At 43.5% G+C, this 20,251-nt stretch overlaps 1 protein-coding gene across 2 annotated transcripts; it reads left to right on the forward strand.

Moving 5' to 3' along the window:
* Nucleotides 1-1,264: 1,264 nt before the first annotated feature.
* Nucleotides 1,265-7,982, forward strand: COQ3 (coenzyme Q3, methyltransferase). 2 transcript variants are annotated; one of them, XM_039729872.1, is made up of 7 exons: nucleotides 1,265-1,437; nucleotides 2,103-2,226; nucleotides 2,589-2,741; nucleotides 2,897-2,996; nucleotides 4,581-4,823; nucleotides 6,101-6,260; nucleotides 7,684-7,982. In XM_039729872.1, exons 2-7 carry the CDS (start codon nucleotides 2,213-2,215, stop codon nucleotides 7,899-7,901), a joined length of 888 nt encoding a protein of 295 aa, XP_039585806.1. In that variant the 5' UTR covers nucleotides 1,265-1,437; nucleotides 2,103-2,212; the 3' UTR covers nucleotides 7,902-7,982. The 2 variants fall into 2 exon arrangements, with proteins under 2 accessions (XP_039585806.1, XP_039585795.1); XM_039729861.1 differs by lacking the exon at nucleotides 1,265-1,437 and having other exon boundaries at nucleotides 2,054-2,226.
* The last annotated feature ends 12,269 nt before the right edge of the window (nucleotides 7,983-20,251 follow it).

The following is a 20,251-nucleotide window of genomic DNA, read 5'->3' on the forward strand; positions in this document are numbered from 1 at the left end:
GCTCTGAGGTGTTATTAATGATTCGTAACTCCAGTGCACGGTGAGCTTTGTTGGATAGAAATCAGGTGAGTAGAAAAGTGAGGCAGGTACATACTAAGCAGGGTTGCCATATGTTTAATTGCTGTCAAGACAAGCTTTTTTTGAGCCCTTTCAGCAGTCCTTATTTAGCTTTAAAAATAAAAGAATCCAGACTTTCACTACTACATGAATTATACTGTATTTACAGGAGACCTGTAAACAGGCAGATTTCAAGCAGTGAAGTGAGGGTTGTCTTTCCAAGCCAGGTCCGTTCATACAGCAGGCTGGCACTAGTGGGAAGTCAAGCCAGGACTGGTTATACTACAGATTTCCTGCAGCCCGGAGGATGCTCCTGCCCTTGGCGTTGTGCAGGCCCTGCCTCCTGCCTGCGGATGCCAGCATCGGCACTGCCAGGCAGGGAACCCGGCCTGTGGTCACCGGCCTGGCAGGCACGGGAGCACTGCCAGCTCTGCCTTCACGGCTCAACTTCGCCTTGCTCTGCACTGCAGCTTTGGTTTTCACTGGGCGTTCTTGTGGGACCTGCTGCTCAATAAAGTGTGGGAAAACTAATCCTTAAAAAAACTGGCTTAATTATTTTCCATTTGTGTGTATCAGCCCTGATCTGCCAGGGCCACTCACCGCAGTTCGGGGCCCTGGGCAGCAGTGCCTGCGAGGGAGCAGGGAGAGCAGAAACCCTTCTCGTTCCTGGGCCACAGCCTGGACTTCATCTGCAAACCGTGACACGGCAACCTCTCGCAGAGGCAGCGGCATGCCAGCTTGGGTGGCTCCCCTGAGGGGGCTGCCCCAGGCCCAGCCATGCAGAAGTTCTGGGATCGCTTCCCTCTGCAGCCTGCCCCGGGGCGAGGACTCGTACTTTGTGCCGTGCCCTGCAAGCCCGGTGTGCTTCTTGGTGATGAAGGGGACTGAAAGCTGTGGGCTCGCGCTCTGTCATCCGGACGAGCCTGTGCTTGCGGGTCTTTCCGTGTTCCAAGACACGGGAATGACGGGGCACACATTTAAGCAGAGTTGCTCCAGATGAAGCCCTGGCGACAAGCGCCACCGCAGGGGCTGGCATTCGCCCCGGCCCCAGCACCGGGCGGAACCTTCCCAGCGCCCGCCCGGCGAGGCAGCCGGCACCGCGGGCCGCGGACCGGGGCGGGGCGAGAGCGGCGGCGGCGGCGGCCGCGCTGCCGGGGGCTGCGGGCGGTGAGCGGGCGCTGGGCGGGCGCGGGAAGGGATGAGCGGGCGGGAGGGCCCCGGCAGGGCGGCATTACGGGGCTTGGCTTCGCCGGCTCCCTCACAGCCGGGCCCCGCAGACCTCCGGCCGGCAGGTGCCGGCCGCGTCCCGCAGCACTCCCAGCCTGGCGCCGGCCGGTCGGGAAGGTGCTGTTCCCCTGCCGCCTCCTTTGGAGTCCCAAGGTGTCTAGATCGCTCCATCGCTCACTGCGGCCCAAAATCGTCCTCAGAGGGTGCTTTACTCTGGGTGCAGTGAGGCATTGCTGTGATTCGGGGGCTGTGGGTGACCACAGCAGCGGGGTGTGAGCGAGTGTTCTCCGTGCTGGGGAGAGCCCTGCTAAGCACGAGTGGAGAACAGCTGAGGGATCTTGTCCCTGGCCTGTCTGTTTTTTTTTAAGAAAAAAACACCGTGAGGGTTTTTTCTTAAGTTTCCTTACCGGTTCCTACAGTGCCAAATGAGTATGCGGCTGTGTAGGTCTCTTTCCAACACATAATAAACCCAGCACTGCTGTGTGTGTGTGTGTGTGTGTGTGCACAGCTTACGGTCAGGGTAAACATTGTGAGGAAGTTCACACTAACTGAAACATTTCAGTTGCATAAAAAGCTCTTTTCCATGCAGTCTCTGAAGGTGGATACTATGTACAAGTTATTGTACATAATTTGAGGAGTACAGGGGTGGTGAACATTCTTTTATTTAATCCCCAATTCCATAAGTACAATAGTGAGCAAATGTGCAAAGATTGGCATGGTTAGTATTCTACTAGAGCAGCACTCTTACAACTAGGTGTTTTGTCTTTGACTTCTTGTAAAGCTGATGTTTTCCATTTGGATGTCTTTTATTTATGCAGATGACCATGCTGATCTGTCTTTTCAGACAGGTCTGAGAGATATCCTTCAGGGCTACAACAGGAAAAGACAACTCAAATCTGGTAGTACCTTGCCTGTCTCTCTGACTGAAATGAAAAGCAACATGTAAGTATTGTATCTAAAATAACCCTGTGAGATGAGGGCTACCCTATTCTGTAACAATTTAATTTGACTTCCTGCCAGTGTCACATGGAGTCATTTTTATATCTTACATGTTTGATGTGGCCTGTTCTTATTTTACTAATTGCCAGCTTAAAAATTAGAGGCATGCAGCCATCTGTTTGGGAACATAGGTTATCGATGCAGTGTATAATATCTGTATGTTACTAAACAAGTCTAACTTGAATCTCTAAAGAAACATGAGTTTTACCTTTTTGTATTTTCTGATGCAGTATTTGTTTTTCCCGTATTTCAGCTGACATGGAATCTTAGTATTGGTTTAATGATGTTCAGCTTTCATTATTTAGGTTCACTGTGAAGCGGCCATTCAGCACTTCACACTCATCAGTGGATTCAGAGGAAATTAAAAAATTCCAGCTCCTTGCACATAAGTGGTGGGATGAAGAAGGAGAATATGCAGCCCTTCATTCTATGAATGATATTAGAGTGCCATTTATTAGGTATGGTTTTGTAGACAGATTTTTTTTATATGTACTGTTTCTGTATAACCTCAGAAAATACTGTAAAAAAAGCCAATTACTGGCACTTAAGATAACTACAGCATCTATTGAAGCACCTTGCGGGTTCAACCTTAATCACATCCCTTTTCTTCCAGAGATACTCTGTTGAGCATGAGTAGTAATTATCATCTGGGAAATCCACTTTCCGGAATCAAGATTCTTGACGTGGGCTGTGGCGGAGGACTGCTGAGTGAGGTAAGAAACAGTGAGCTCTGTGTTTTCTTCTTAGAAGGCATGCAAGGTATTTGAATTGTTGTACTAATTACACTGCCTAATTTCTAATCCTCCAAGGAGGACTTTTTCTCTTCTATGATATGTTAGTTACTGAGTATAGTGCAGTGCACTCATACAAAAAACCCCATAGTGTGTTTGGTTAGCATAGTAATGGTGGTTTACAGAGAATGAGGGAGTTGGTAATGAGAAATTCTAAAATTCTGAGATTCTAAATCAGGAAAATAAGATTTCAAGCACTGTAAATTAAAGGAGAGGGGAAGAATGATGAAAAAGTCCTTGAATATTTCTTTCTTTCTTTTTCTTTTTTTTTTTTTTTTTACTTTATAAGTCTAGGCAGGAATACTTGGAATCATGACATTCTCATTACCAAAGAAGCAATTTTTGTTATAAACTTCTTCTTCCACATTTGTTTATTTGAACTGCTTATCTTCAATGTTTTACATGAGGATGGGGATTCTCACCTTTGATTTGATCTCATGGGAAATGCATGGAATAACATCAACCACCCAAATCATACTTCTCCTGTGTCAGTAGAGATTGCTGTGGTAAAGGGGCTGATGTTACAGTGGCTTCCAGAGAAGTCTGCACAAACTTGGGACTGAGAAGTTACTGTTTGTGGTGGAAGGCTGTCCACACAGGCTCTGAACAGTGCTGTGTCCCATCAATAGACTAGGGATGGTTTGTGAATTTAGGGTTGCAGATCTGGCTGACTTACTCTGGGAACTTCCTCAGCATCTGAAGTGAGGTATTACAAAGGGACCTGAATCTCTCCCATGTTTTCTTTCTTGTTTTTTTCTCCTCCTTTGAGCAAAATCGTGTAGTCTCACGAGAGGGGTCTCTCCAACAATGCTGGCAAAACTGGTGTGCTGCATCACCTTCTCAGGCTGAACAACTGGTGAATTTCAGGTTGGAATATCATACATGTGGTCATGTTCTACAGCCTGTTTCAGTTTCAGAAGAGGTGATGACTGAGGTGCTAACCTTGGAGTAAGAAGACACTGGAGAAACCTGAGTGACAGCCAAGGCTGATGCTATCCTAGTAAACATCAGTGTTTAGTTCTCAGCACTGAGAAAGTCCCAGAGATAATCATATATTAAGTAACCATTAAAAAGATATGAGGATTTACCATTACAGGTGGATGTTGAAGAAAGTAATGACAGTAATTAAATACAGCATTGTTTTCCCCCCTTTAATTACTGTGTTGATTTTCCCCCTTTGTTTTTCCTGTATCAGAGAGTAGTAGTGGAATAAATCTTTATTTAGTGTAACAAAATGAATTGAGAACAAATTATTCTAAAAGACAATTTAGATGTGTGTATAGTCCACTATATAATTTTCTAAGAAAATTAACACCATCTTTCCCAAATCTTAGGGTGTTTTTGCTTTAATAAACATTTTAAATAAAACTGCCTGATCAGAGCTCATAATTTACTGTTGTTTGTCTTGTGTTGATGCTTTCTGCATCTTGTATGTACATTGCAGTTTCAGAAACCTTTAAGTAAATTGTTTTCATGCAGAGAATAAATTACACTCTTTTTTATTAGCCTTTAGGTAGACTGGGAGCTTCAGTTACTGGAATTGATCCTGTGGAGGACAACATTAGAACAGCAGATCGGCACAAGTCATTTGATCCAGTCCTGGCCAAGAGAATACAGTACAAGTCCAGTTCACTGGAGGAGATTGTGGAAGAGTCTATGGAAACCTTTGATGTAATTGTAGCTTCTGAAGTAGTGGAGCATGTGGCTGACCTTGAAACGTTTATCAAGTGTTGCTCTCAGGTGTTAAAGGTAAGAGAGTTTTTGCTTTCATCGTTGGGAATATTGATTCTCTTTTATTATTGTGGCTTTTTAAAATGAGTGTGAAAACACATCTGCACACATTCCTCCACTAAGTCAGAAACATGTTCTAGAAGTGCCTTCCATTCTTCTCCATGATGCAAATATATCTCCCCAAATTCAGTAACCACAGTTAGGGGAAATTTATTTCCCCAACTCAGCCTCAGAAAAGTGTTAAGGCATTACCTAGCATTGCAGGTTTGCATTGCATCAGGACCTTAAGAAATCTGATTTCACACAGGGGAGAGAAAATGTGGCAGTGTGCTGTTGATGGACAGCTGTGGCTGAGACTGCATAAGAGCTCTGTAATGATGTTTCTGACACAAGATTTTATTCCAGCAGTAGCATCACATCAGATGAGATCCTAGATTGCTCTTAAAGGTTCCTAGTTAATCTTTGGAGATAATCAGGGGGTTATTCATCTTGATACTAATTCATTTGCAGAAGAAAGATGGTAAGCTTAGCACATAAATGGTAGCTTTTCTTTGATCTCTTTATCTTTCTGGTCATCAGAAGAAATATTAATTATTTCAATTGAATGCACTACTAACTTTTAGTCTGCTAGGGACAAAGAAATTATCCCTTATTTCTAACAAATAGTCCTTTAAGGACTTAGAATTTGTTTCTGGCTTTGTTTCTTTGCCTCTGTAATTATTAAAACAAGCATGGCATGGCATTCAGCAGTCTCAGAAATTGAGGAAGTATTTCACATTTTACTTTGGTTTCAGTTATAAAAGCGGTTTGTGGTTTTATTTTGGTTTTTTGCTTCATTGGGTTTTTGGGTTTTCTGGGTTTTTTGTTTTCTTTTTTCCCTTTTTTAAATTTTCCTTTTTTTTGGTGTTTTTTTGTTTTGTTTTTTTGTTTGTTTGTTTTTTTACTCTTAACAGTAGATATTGTATATGCTTTAATATCTTTTATTTATCCATTTCCTGAGCATAAAATATTATAAGTGACTTTTCTAGATGTTCTTTGGGCGAGAGAATAGTTTCTAGGCCACCCAAGACCTGATTATGTTGATTCTTTGAAGATTCCTGAGACATACTGTTAGAAAATTATATTCTTTCTTGTATTAAAATGTTATAAATATCTATCCTAGGATGAAATTACTTCTTAATCTTGCATTGTCTAGACTGTGACATAGACAAATGATTTGTCTTAATGTGATTAAATTTACGATTTAAAAAAACCCCAAAAATTCTTCTAATTGAACATTTTAATATTTTAATTAGCCTGAAGGTTCTTTATTCATTACGACAATCAATAAAACACAATTGTCCTACGTCCTGGGAATTGTGGTTGCAGAAAAAATAATGGGGATTGTACCAGAAGGAACACATGAATGGGAGAAATTTGTTCCCCCTGAAGAGCTGGAGCACCTCCTGGAATCAAGTAAGTTTCAGGCCAGATGGTGGGAATGGAGAGAGATATCCAAATGGTGCCTGTGGAAATGGCAAAGTGATAAGTTAGGTGGAGTGAGTGCTAGGAACAATACACAGCTTTTCCTGCCTGTGTTAATGGTTGTATATTAAGAGTATCATTCCTGGTTTAAAGACACTGCTGCTTACTGGATTTTGCATAAAATAAATTAAATTGAATCCTAAGAATGCAATGATTACTAGAACAAAATCACTGTTGCAGCTGCCCTCTGTTCAATAGCCTAAATAAAAAATTCCAGTGTTTTCCATTGTGTTCTGGTGACAGAATGTGTGCTCTGAAGTGGTTCATAAGCTCGAGGTCAGGTTTGAGGAATTGACTGTGTTGGCACTCTGGGGCTGCACTGCTGCCACTGCATTGTTTGTCGCCTTTCCTTTCCTCTGGGAGGAGGTGTTTTTATTTTTGGTTTGCTGCTCCATGTTCTCTATTCACATTATGTTACTAAAAGATTTCTTCCAAAATGTGAAGATGAAACCTACCACAAATTCATTAGTCAGTTCTTGAGAAACTCTGGGATACTGATTATAATTATTTCTAATTAAATTACCCTGGTCTGACTGCTTTTAAAATAGACAAAGCACTGAGCTGGGAAGACTTCTACCCATTGCCCTCCTTCACCACAGATGTTTTAAAACCCTCTCACCAAATATTTCACTTTGCTCTAGTGCACTGCAAAGAAGCTGAAGTATGAGTGGAGCTATTCTCTTAGCAAGGTCTTTTCTTGGCACTTTGCAGTGATGCCATAAGAAATATGACTAATACTGGTTCACATACTGATGTTTTTTTAGTTCTTCCTTTGAAAGGAGAAGCAGGTGCAGTGGAGTGATTTATTTTGATAGGGTGTTTGTTTTCTGCTTTCCATCCTGTATCCTGCTGGGACACAGCAGATCCATGCAGTGAACTGAGTGCTGCTCAGCTGGGAGTGATAAATCACTCTTTGCACCAAGTCCTTGATGGCGTTAATCTGCCTTTTTCTTACATTTTTCCATTCCTAAAGGGAATCTGAAGAATCCTTGCAAAGATGTGCTCAGATTTTGATTTTGGAGCATGTGATGTCAACCTGAAGCGCGTCTCCACCTCCAGAAAACGTTACCAGTCAGTCAGATGGGGAGGTGTGAGGCTGGGGTTTTCAGCAGAGCCCTGCAGCTGCTGGTGGTGCATGGCCTGGCACAGAGCTGTGCAGCCACCTCCAGGAGCAGGACCTGCTGTCACCTGCGATGCCAGTGGCACTGCATGTGGGGGTGTCTGGCAAAGGCAGATCCCTCACAGCCCAGAGGAAGAACCATGTTTCAGACTTGCTGTTCTAAAGAGCTTGGTGTTGCAGTGACCTACAATATTAAGATCATCTGTTGCTTTATATGGCTTCTTTCTTTCCTAGATGGCTTTTCAGTCAGGAGCGTGAATGGGATGCTGTATAATCCGCTCTCGGGCTCCTGGAGCTGGGTGGAGAGCACGAGCCTGAACTACGCGCTGCACGCGGTCAAGTCTGGGGCTCCGGCACAGGCACACGCCACAGAGCCCCTGCCAGAGACAGATGTTCAACAGCGCTCGGCCACAGCTGGCACAGCTGGCACCGGCCCAGACAGCGCTGTCTGACGTGTGTGGTGATGGACTGTCACCAGAACAGAAAATGAGCTTTTACTCAGATGGACACAATAAAACCTTTGCCAACAACAAGCTTCCTGTTTGCATCAATATACACGTGCTATGTTTGGCCAAATACTAAGGGCGCTCTGAAAAAAATCAAGTGCCCACTATTATTGTACAATCAGGCAACCCCAGTGTCTGGGAATGATTGGCATCTGACTCCATGGATTTGGAATGCTGAATGCTCACTTTATTAAAACTATATTATATTACATTATATTGTATTAAAGAGGATACATACTATATTATACTTACTTCTAACTCAAAAACTAATGACTCTGCCTGAGAGTCCCGACCCACATGTGGATCCAGTTGGTCACCTTGGGTAAAAAATCTCCAGAATACATTCCACTTGCGCACAAACACAGGAGCAGCAAATGAGTTAAGAATTGTTTTGATCATTCTTTGCTTCTCCAGGAAAAACCCAGAGAGAGAGGATTGTCTCTCTCTGTTCAGAGAATGTGAATCCCACACACTATCTCAGGAATCTTTTAAGATTGAAACGAGCAAAGCTTTTAAAGAGTAAGTATTTTCATGAGAAAGTAGTTTCAAATTGTTGGACAGGGAAATGCAAATTATTCTGTTGATAGCTTGGAGGGAGCTTTATTATGTGGTGGTTTCAGTCCTGCTGGGTCTCAGTTCTCCATAGAATAATGGCGTAGATGTAGAGTGAGTTAAAAACCGTGATGCTGTACAATAAGTAAAATGCCTTAAGTAAGATACTGTAAAAATATATGAAACTCTTAAGATCTGCAAAGACTTTTTTTCTGTAATACACCTTTCTCCCTGAGCAGGGGAAACAAAATAGCAAACCTTTACTGTTGAGTCCTGCTGTTTCTGTAACTATGAAATGGAAGAAGAGTCTCAGTGCCTATTTTTCAACTTTCTCCCTCTGCCCAAATAAAGAGAAGTTACAGGTAAAATTTTACTAAGCAACCAGAGCTCCATGCTAGAAGAACAACACAATAGCAGTCTGTCCTACAACTGAGGTGCCATGCCTGTTTATTCTTAATGTTCTAGAGCCTGGGTAAGGAAAAGTCATTTACAATGAAACAGAACTTTCTAAATAAAGTGTCATGTGTGTGTCTATTGACTGCATCTTTCTCTTTTTCCTTTCAGCTTGTACACAGCTGGAAAGGTGTCTTGTTTTTGTTTACAGGGATGAAAATGAAACTTTTTTTTTCCCCTCTTACTTTTCTCCCTGTTCTAGTTGCTTGTGCGTTTCTCCTACTGTAGAAGTGTGGTGGGCTAAATTAGTTTTTTAGACGTTTGCATTCTTCCTGCTTTGCTGTATCTGCATGTTGCCTTCAGATCCAAGTTTCCTGATGGATTTGATGATGCCCAGCAGAATACAGGTAATTTTCATGGAAATAATAATTATTCATAGCTAATAAAGGTTAAGTAGTATCTGGTGTAATTGCTTCCTTGACAATAAGTTCTGCTTCATAATATTTCTGTGGGCTATAGCTTGGCTTTGAGAAGAAGATTCATCATCATATTAAGAGTTCAGTGATTGAGAAGCCACACCAGTAAAGAAATTGTTCCAAAGATTCATTAGTTGAAGCGGTTTAACCTTGGAACCTCAGTGATGTCCTATCATCCTCATTTTTACCTCATTTAAGTACCTCTATCAGCTGCAATTTTGAGTTCTCACCCCTTAATTTTCTCTTAGTTGAGAGTACCTCTACAGCTCTTGCCACTACATGAGAGTTTCCAAGTTCCCATGAAGTTTTGTGGTAAACGTTGTTTCTGGAGCATGGTGGTGGAACTGGCTGCCACAATTCATTAATGGTTTCACTGATGCTGTCCACAGGAGGAATACATCATTCCCTGTCTGCCTTTCTCCTGCAAAGGAGTCTCTGCTCCATTGGTCATGCATGCAGTGTGGTGCACAGCATTCAGGAGAGGGGTGATGCTGGAAAAAAATGTGGAGTCAAAGATAACCAGTGGTCTTTACTCCAAAATGTGTTCAGGTGTGTTAAACCATGTGGCTCCAGTGAGTTCCCCTAACCAAATTACCAACATCAATCTAAGTTACTACAAGTTCAGGAGAGGGGTGATGCTGGAAGAAATTGTGGAGTCAAAAGAGATAACCAGTGGTCTTTACTCCAGACTGTGTTCAAGCGTGTTAAACCATGTGGCTCCACTGAGTTCCCCTAACCAAATTACCAACATCAATCTAAGTTACTACAACTGTATGACTCTTGTTTCAAATTTTGCCAGCAGCTCTGAAAAGCACTGATACCTGGACAGATTCCTGAGGTAGATGACAAGGAACACTGCCCAAGAGGCAGTCCCTCCTCCCCTGATTTGTTTTGAGACTTGTCAAGTGAATAAAAATAATGTTGTAAAACTGGCATCGAAAGAGCTGATTTTAGGGTTTTTTTAGGAGCCCTAAGTCCAGATGTTTTTGTGTCTAGCTGTTATCCTGGCTTTCTCATTCTTTCAGTTTTTCCTCACTTCATAGATTCACAGAATATTCTGAGTTGAGAGGGACACACACAGATTAAGTCCAACTCCAAAGTTAATTACTTATTACTTTCTTATAGTTTTTCATTAAACTGTGAACCACTTAGGGAAAGGGTGTTTTGTTTTGCTTTTTTCACAGTTATTTCTATTGCAATAGGACAAAAAACCTTTGATGCTGCCTGGGTTCTCTGTCCAAGTTCACAAGAGGGATCCTCTTGTGAGGATGAACAATGGCTGGCATTTAAACCACAAGCACATGGACATGGATACCTCTGGTTTTGACAAAAACCTTACCACAACCATCTAATCTTCTGCTCCTACATCTGTATTGAAGCCCTGTCAATCCAGGAGAGTTTTGAGGGCAGTGTGAACAAATGAATTGGGACTGCTTTAACAACTTGCACCTTTAGTATGTCTCTAGATTTCCTGATATGCTCCATCCCCAGTCCTTACCCCTCAGTTTTCTCCTGGGGATTATCCTAACTACTCTGGCTATATTTCATCCCTCTGTTTAAAACAACTTTGTCTTAAAGCAGGAATGATAGAATGCGGTAGAAATCATTTTAATAAGATAACAAACAGTACAAAAATATCCTACACTTGTGAACTGGTTTTGGTGTTTTACATCCATACCTTTTTCATAAATGTGCAGCTGGCAGAGTGTAATCTAATTCAGTACTGTGCTGTGAATATGTACTATGCACTTGTGCTCCAGAAATATTTTCTTAAAATCTGTGGCTAGAAACCAATGACATTTTCACACTTCTGTTAGCCCAGCTGCTGCAGAAATTTCATAGATGCTATTGAAATGGACAGAATTGAAATAAAATAAATTTGCAATTTTTTGTCTTTCATTTTGCAACTTATTCATGTTTATGGAGCCATAGCTACAATGCTTACAGGAACAGTGGTGGTAGGAGGTGAAAAAAGCAATGTTATTGCAGCAGGCATACACCCAGGACTAGGGGGGAGGCAAGAGGTGATCCTTGCCTTGGGATAGGGAAAAAACTGTATTCGGGGCTTGGTCTTTTTCAGCCTCTGTGTTTATTTCTAGTTGTACACTCTTGACTCTCCTATTACCAGCCATTTATTCCTGCAACAAACAAATCAGAGTAAGAAGCTGATTCTGGAAAAAAAAAAATCCAGCAGAGCAAACAATGATGTTCTGGGTGGTCTTGGCTATTCAGCTGTGGTTTGGCTTGTTGTGTTGTTTCATCTCTCCCACATTGCTCCACATGGTCCCAGTCCCAGCTCTTTGCTCAGATGGATTCTTGTCTGAGGTGTAATTTTTTTTTCTTTCTTCCTTTTTTTTATTATGTTTCAGCGGGATGCTGCTGGTGGTTGTGCTGTTCAGGGAGCTGAATTTCCTCACTGTGGAGGACTAGAGCCATTTGGGAGATAAGCACTGGGAGTAAATGGACAGGGAGAAGATGGGACAGAACAGCCCCTTGAGGGGCAGTAGGCTTTTAAGTTGGCTCAGTCTGTCTTTTGGAACAGCACATTCAGATAATAGTTGACACATTAATTGTGCTCAAGTCCAGCTGGAATAGTACGAGAGCCTCAGAGGAGATCTGCATTTAATCTCCTTTTTAAATAAAAATACAGCTTGAAGTTTCCATGGTTCCCATTATGCTATCTTATTGCCTATTGTTCCTTTGTGGTCCAGTGACATTTCATGGTCATTTTTGCAGGACTTGACAATTTCTTTTCTCTACATTTCCACTAACACCCTGTATCAGGTTCCTTGGGGATGGAAAAAAATAGAGAGAAAGGAGTGGGAAAGGAATTGTGCAGTGGCTGTGAGTTGAGATAAGAATAATGACTATATTGTTGGAAGTTTTTCTGAAAATGGCTTCTGAAGTTTTTCACTCTGTTGAAATCTCAGTTTTAATTAAAAAGAAAGGCAACAAACAAATAAACTTATTTTCCATACACTTTTAATAAATGCTTGAAAGGAATAATTCCATGCAGTCGTGAAGTTCAGAAGACTCAGTGTCTTAATTAGCCTGATGAAGCAGACTGGAGGAGAAAAACTGAGAACATTAATTACTACGCAGGTGCTGATACTGTATTTGCAGGGGTTTGAGAGGTGCCCAGGAGTGGTGCCTGGAATGGGAGACAGCATTGAAAAGCCAGAAATAGAAGGAGGATGAGCAATGTCTGGAAGATAATTATGATTCTGATGGAGAGGAGAAATGTGAAGTAGAGGTATAGAAGGCAGTCTGGTTCTAGAGTGCCTTTGAAGAGGAACTACTGATGGTTGGGAGAGTGGCTCTGTGTCAGGCTGAAGTGTAAAAGTTCAGGAGTTCACAGCCTCCCACTTGCTTTTGCACATTAACCTCCAGTGCCTCATTCCAAATGCCTAACTCTTGCTGAGCTCCTAGAAGGAAAGGTGACTTATTAATCAGGATTTGCTGACAGTTTTCTCATTCATGATGTTCTCCAGGTTATAGGACAAAATTCTAATCACTTGAAGTTTGTGCTGATGGTAAACCTTATTTTTATTGACACATGTCCACTGAAGCAATACAAAATGTCATGTTATATTCTAGCAAGGAGGGCTGGGATTTCACCTACACTGTAAAATCACCTGACCCGTCTTGACTCAAACAGGCATTAATTGCACAGCCACCTCTCAGTGCATTAGGAATTCAGGATATATACTTGGATCTCCATTTTATTGTGCTTGTACTCCCCCATGGAGTCACTCCAGCAATATGATCAATATTCACTTGTTCTAAAAAGTTATATTTTTTTCTTCCTAAAAGGATTGTGAAGGCCATTAGTGTTCCATTAATAAATCTGAAATCTCTGTTGCATTCTCATGAGGTATGTTTAAAAAACTCCGAACAAACAAAAAAAAACCCCCCAAAACAAACAAACAACACAAAAAAAAACCCCCAAAACAAAACAAAACCCATTAAAAAAACCAAAACAAACCCAAACCAATCCCAAAATAACTGGGAGATTGAATTGCTAACATTGCTTTGTATGGTAGTTGTATGATAAAAACTTACAATAGTAGAAGATAGAGAAAATGATACGGTGTTTATTTTCCCGAGTTAGAATATGCACATACAACCTGCAGACATAAAATAATTAAACAAAACATACAATAAAGGATACTTCAGAAGGATGTATCCAACTCAAATGTAATCCAGCATTTACCTCAAATGCCCTGTGATGAAGCATAGCCCCAGCACTGAAACGCAGGGTTTCCTTTCCAGCTTTGCCTTCCAGCTGTTGCAGCAGTGGCAGCTCAGCACCTTGCCTTCCTTGATCCACCTCCAAGTTATGCTTTACAGAGCTGACAGGACCTGGCTGTCCCTGGGGGACCCCTTTGGGGTGCTCCCTGCCATGGTCCCCAGCTGTAACTGGGGAGGTCCTGACCCAGATGGGCACATCCACAGCCACCTGGTGCTCGCTGCTGCTGCTGCTGCAGGAACACTGAGCTGTGTGTCTCTCCCACACTCAGAGATGTTAAAAACCATAAAGCTCTATGCTGTTCTTTCTAAACAAAGCACTACCACGTTGCCTTTCGATGTCAAAGATGTGTTCATTATCCTCCTCTCAGCCCTCCCAATCCCAACAGCAAGACCATCCAACCTCTCAAGAGCACAAACCTTTGGAATACTGAGGCAGTTCTCTGACCATGGACTTGTCCAAAGGCCTCTGTTCTGCAGCCAGGAAAAACGACCCCTTGAATTTAGAATCACCAGAACAGCATTTCTCAGTACACCATAGTAAGAAAAATCCTGCCAAAGCTCCCAACCAAAGGTGTCTGCTAAGAAGAAATATGTGTGTGTAGGATGGGGTTTGGGTCACACTGCTATGGCTGAAGATGAAGTGCTCTGGAGAAATGTTGGTTTTTTTGCCTTCTCCAGAAGTGTGAGGCCCCAGATGAAGACAACAAAGTCTCTGAAGGTGTTGTCAGATGAGATGATGTCCCTTGAAAGGATAACTGAGGATATTATACAGGCTGAAAAACTTAATGGCAGGTAATGAAAGAAACTTTACCTGGCCTGTCTGGGCAGAACAGCATTCCCATGTGGGTTGTGCAGCACCTCTCCCTTATTGAATCTTACCTGTGGATAAGGAAAAAGCTTCTGTCTACAGGATTACTTAACAAGCACTTTTTCCAGAGCCAAATTTATAATCAACCAAAATCCTCCTACCTTCTACAGTGCTCAACATTTCACCTTCTTGGAGGATGCAAACTGCAGAGCATTGGCTCTGCCACTGTCTCTCCCATTTGTCTTTATTTGCAGAGCTCTTGAGAGACAAAAGCACACCCTTGCCCTCAGGAATATTGCCTCTGGATGGGTCTCTCCTCCTCCCTGTTCCCATCCCTTCTCATTCCCCTCCCACTGCTTTCAGCTGACAGTTGATTTGCAGACAAATGTGTCATGCTGGAATGATCTCCTCTTCCCATTTTGTGGCCTGATTGCTCTGGATTGGCAGGGTTTGTTTTCTCTAATGGTACATTGTTCCATTTTACAGTGTCTGCAGCAGTCAGTGCTTTTACCTCTATTACCACCTTAGGCTACTTATAAGCAAATCTAAGGCAGATGAATTGAAGCAACTCATTTTTCCTAAAAATCTGAAGACCATATAGATCTCTTGAAAAAAGTAAATATGGTAAGGAAAGGAAATCTGTGTAAGAAAATCTGCAAAACCTTCATATATCTCTATTGTTAGTCAAATATGAACTGAGATGCCAACTAGCTAATGGCAGTATGTACTGCAAATCTTACTTCTTCTGAGGATGCTGTAAATCAGAGAGCATTTATAAATGAGCAAAGACTGGGAACCACTACACCAGGCTATGGCAAGCAATCTGTAGCAGGTTCTCAACATTATTCTTCTGTTGAGAAAGTTTCATATGAAAGACCTGACTATAAATCATGTAACTGCCCCCATGATATTGTGAGGGTTGTCAGTTGTCCAAAGGACTTGTAAAACAGAGTAATAAAATGAAAAACAACTAAAGAATTGTGGGACTGTGGGTCTGTCAGCTGAGTACCACCCTGAGTACTTCCACCTGCAGAAAGCAGGAGGTTTCATGCAAAGCCTTTTCTTTTTTTTTGACCCATCAAAGCAAGGAACTTGAGTTACATCATTCAAGGCAGTCTCAGGGTATGTGTTGCCTTAGAAAGTGGCTTTGTTTACCAGCAAGTGCAAAGTAAACTCTGGAGAACTGCTGGAATTGCACTTAATGTGGACTTACATACAGACACTTCCATATAGCACTGAAGTAGTTTAGATTCTTGATGTTCTGCAATTTTATATGCATTTGTACCTTTATATGTCATTAAAGTATCATTACTTCCTTTTCTAAATCCAAACTGAAACACAGCATTAGTATTTTGCATCTAGACCTTGGCTATTCTTATCTGAATAATTAAAAAGACATGTTTATGAAACTCAAGCTGCCCTGAGAGATCATTAATATTACAACAAAACCAATCCTGGCAGCAGTCAGGGATTGTTTCAGAAGGATCCTGGAAGCCTGCTGGTGATGAAAAACCTTTTTTTCATCCTCTCATAAACTCAGACCTCACCACAAAACCCATTAAATTATGTCATTGGCAGCAAAGGGCTCAGTAAGTCTGGGCTACTTCAAAGAGAAGGAAAGCACTTCCACACCACGGGATGATGACCCTGGCAGCACTCGAAGCGAGAGCCAGCCTGACCTGGGGACAGCCAGTCCCTGTGCAAGGGCACAGCAAGGTGCTTTCACTTCAGGCAGAACAACCTGTAAAACCAACCCACTCTGATTCATGGAGCTGTCCAAAGCTCCGTGCTGCCCAGCCTTTGAGCACTTGGAAAAGAGAGGCAGTGAGTAGGAGCCACGGATGGCACCTTTGCGGGAAGTGAAAAATGGGTGGCCCTATTTCTTAATGTTCCAGGGGAGATCTGTTGAGTGAAGCTCTGCTGTTCAAACCCAGCTGGCAGCAGTACATGGAAGTAAACCTGTGGTAAGCAATGAGCTCAGCATTAGCTCTGATTTTTAAAAAGCTGACTTAGTTCTGAGCTAAAACACAGATGGGACAGCTTGTGCACTGGCACTCCACAAAGTCCCATCACAACCACTGGGTTCAGACTGTGGTTTCCACCCAATGCCACCTCAGTGGGCAGCCTGCCATGGTAACGTCAGGCTTTTTTAAAGATGTGCAACAAACTCAAGGACATTACAGTTAAAATAAAAAAAAAGTAATGAAGAGATCGAGTCTTTATACCAATGTAGAGAATCTAGTAAAATTCTAAGTGCCTTCCTGCTCCCAAATCAAATTGCAGGCTTCAGAAGAAAAATCTGGCTTGCTATATAACAAGCTCAGATTTATGTTAACTAAAAAAATCTACTTATTTTATTCTGTTACTCTCTCTTCCTTTAGGCAGCTGCAGTAGAACAGATTACAGATAAAAGTGTACTTTAATGTATTAGGTCTTTTGCTCTGTGTGATGTATCTGAGTCTCGGTGTGTGTTTGCAGTCAGACAGATTTTGAGTGCATCACTCTTAGCTCTCATTTTCCCCACTGAAAAAAAGTGAACAGTGGTAATTAAGCAAACATGCTAAACCAGCTGGATTTCCACCCTCCCTAAGCAAGACAGCGAGGCATCTGCTAGTGCAGTGGGCATCACTTGTGAGCCTCTTTGAGGCAAATTTGGGAAAATCAGGAATATCTCAAGAACCACCCAGACTGTGGCACCTGCAATGCATGGGAGCAGAAAACAATACTCAGGTTTGTGGGCATTGCTACCAGCTAATAATCCTCCCTAGTACAAGTCATTTGCCACAGGCAACAGTGCCTGAAGGAATGGACATTGTATTTTTCCACAGCCAGGGAAAAGGCAGGCTAAGGACATACTTTTTGCTGGTTTTCCTGCTGATAAGCTTGACTACCAGGCCAAATGGAATCAATATCTGCTGGCAGAAATATTTGAAACCTGAAGGAAGAAAGGCTGGCCAAGCATCACTAGCAAGACAACCTAGTGTGGGACAGGTATAAGGGTACTTGTGTTCTACCCATGCTCTTTATTTGCTATCAAACTCGGGCAAACAAGATGTAGCATTGGGACCTGCACCTTTTAAATGGCCAGGTCTGGTCAGCACCATGCAGGTCAAAATCAACCTCTAAAAATCCTGTTTATGAGCAGGACAGCAAGGCTGCTGGGGTTTCCATGCAGATCTGTATCTGACATACCATGAGGTATATATGCTGTTGCTGAGGCTTCCCACACTATTTTAGGAGACATGGTTGTGCTCTGGACCCTTTCAGCTTCCAGGCAGCACTGCAGTTGAAATGGAATTAACACAGCATAAAGTCCTCCTCCACAAGAAGGGCAGCAGTGCCCTTACTGAGCAAGTGCTAAACACCTGACTGAAGTCCTGATCTGAGAATCCCGGGGCAACCAGGCAAAAGCTGGACTACCATAACACAGTACTGATCTTCAGAGCATAAACTGCAGTAGTGCATCCAGGTTTGCCTAACTTTTCTGGGTGTGCACTGGGATCTTCCCTCTCTACTCTCCCCCACAGGTCTCTGAAATGTGCTGGCCATTGATAAAAACACAGATTTCAGGATAATTCATTGGTCTCTGAAAGTCAAGCAGTAGCAGCAGCTGGGATGTGGATGCCCAGGACCTCTCCCTGCCCTCAGAGAAACTTAGATCCCAGCTGTAACTGGATCCCTCTTATCAGTAACACAGCAAGCAATTCCCATGCAGGAACAAAAGCTGAGACCAGCTACCAGGCTGTGACAGTCCAGATTTATTAGGCTGTCTGCCACTTGAAACAAATCTTCCGCCTGAGATTTGCAGGTGCTGTAGGAGACAAAAAAGCACTGTTCTTCTTTGTCTCTTCACTGCCCTGTCGTAAGAATTTAACAAAACCATATCCTGCAAATGATCAGCTGTGGCATGAAAAGGCTGCTGCTCTCACTTTCCACACTTGTTTCATTACCTGTGCATCACCTGTCATGTGGCATAGCTCAAAAGCTGTGCAGAAGCTGCTCAGCCAGCTCCTTGCTAAGGGTGAGTGGAGGGCACAACCTGTATGTGGAATGAGATTTACTGGGACCTCTCTGATCCCATGGACTCCTGAGAGTGGAGTATCAGCACAGTCAATATTGAACACATACCTGCATGGCAGCCTGTGGCTACTGAATATATGTATACAACATGCTCAAAGTGAGGAGCAAAACAAAATGCTGCAAGGAGCTACTGCAGGAAAGTTGCAGAGCACAGCAACCTTCCCTGGTGAGTGCAGGGAGGAGGCAGAGAGTTCATAGAATCACAGAATCATAGACTGTCCTGAGATAGAAAGGACCACAATGGCCCTCCCTGGTGAGTGCAGGCAGGAGGCAGAGACAGTTCACAGAATCACAGAATCATAGACTGTCCTGAGATAGAAAGGACCACAAGGGTCACAGAAGAACAACTTCTGGCCCTGCACAAGACAGCTTCAAGGATCACGCCTGAGAACTTCCTGGACTAGGCTTGGTGCTGTGACAGCTTCCCTGGGGAGCCTATTCCAGTATCCTGGTCACAGAAGAACAGCTTCTGGCCTTGCACAAGACAGCTTCAAGAATCATGCTTGAGAACTTCCTGGACTCTGCTAGGCTTGGTGCTGTGACAGCTTCCCTGGGGAGCCTATTCCAGTATCCAAGCACTGTCTGGGTGAAGAACCTTTCCCTGCAATCCAACCTAAACCTCTCCTGACAGCTTCAGGTTGCTCTCACTGACATTGCACAGAAAAATAAACTCAAACCTGGCCACTGATGGCACTAGGAGAAGTCACTATATGGATCTGAACTTCATGAGTTTGCTCAGGGACCTCCTGTTCCTCATTCGGCTCCTCTGTCCCACCTGTCCCATATCCTGAGATAAAGCATCTACAAAGTCTCGGTCACAGACTTTGTCCATCCCTCCTGGACACTGAATGTTTGTCCATTTGTGTTAAGGATAAGGTCATTTCTCTTGCCCGATGCCATAATAAAATATCCAGTTTGTGTGAGCATTTTGGAGCAGCTCTGTACACACCACAGCATTTGACAAAGGGCTATTTAGGCAGTGGTATTACCCAAAAAACAAAGGGTGCTGTTTTGGGGTTGGTGTGATATACAGAGCTGAGGCTATTTGGCAGAATGCAGGTGAAGTCCTGCTCATGCCATCATGGGATACCCAAAGATCCTACTGCAGCAAGGCTATTTGGCGGAATGCAGAAGTCCTGCTCATGCCATCATGGGATACCCAAAGATCCTACTGCAGCAGGGAGCCCAGAGGGAATGCTGGCTCCCCAGTGCCAGTAAAATCTCATGACCTTGTGGGACAAGGGATTTGCTTTGAAGCCATTTTGCTTTCCTTTCTGCTCACAGGGGTGTTTTCCTCAGTCACCTCATCGAGCACTAGAGTAATAAGAAGAAAATCGCGGCGGGGTTTGCAGGCATTGCTCAGCTGCGGCCGGGCACCGGGGTGGAGGCGTGGTGCGGCTGGCTTTTTTTGTCCCAAATTCCGGGTGAATGCGAGGCTCTGCTCCTGCAGGAGCAGCGCGGCGATGCTCGGGCCGCGGGCAGTCTGACAGGGCAGGCTCACACGCAACCCCCGAGCGTGGAAGCCAGCCCTCAATTCCGGACAAATTCTGGACAGCGGCTGCCGGGCCCGGGGGACTCCGCAAGGGCAGGGCAGGACACACCCGGCCCGGTCCACCCCATCCCCTCCTTCTCCTCCCATCCCCTCCCTTCCCAGCGCGGTGGCGCAGCCGCGCAGCGCCGGCCGAGGGAGCCGCGGAGCCGCCCAGCGCGGCGCGGCCCTTCCGCGCCGCGGGGGC

Source organism: Passer montanus, unplaced genomic scaffold (assembly GCF_014805655.1).
Source record: "Passer montanus isolate IOZ18808 unplaced genomic scaffold, ASM1480565v1 scaffold11, whole genome shotgun sequence".
NCBI classification, from domain to species: Eukaryota; Metazoa; Chordata; class Aves; order Passeriformes; family Passeridae; genus Passer; species Passer montanus.

Bases quoted from the DNA above. Each gene is read 5' to 3' on its own strand.
- COQ3 (XM_039729861.1), top strand. From the start codon at position 2,069: ATGTTTTCCATTTGGATGTCTTTTATTTATGCAGATGACCATGCTGAT. The intron at 2,742-2,896 runs GTATGGTTTTGT...CTTTTCTTCCAG, and splicing joins ATTAGAGTGCCATTTATTAG to AGATACTCTGTTGAGCATGA. The intron at 4,824-6,100 runs GTAAGAGAGTTT...TATTTTAATTAG, and splicing joins GTTGCTCTCAGGTGTTAAAG to CCTGAAGGTTCTTTATTCAT.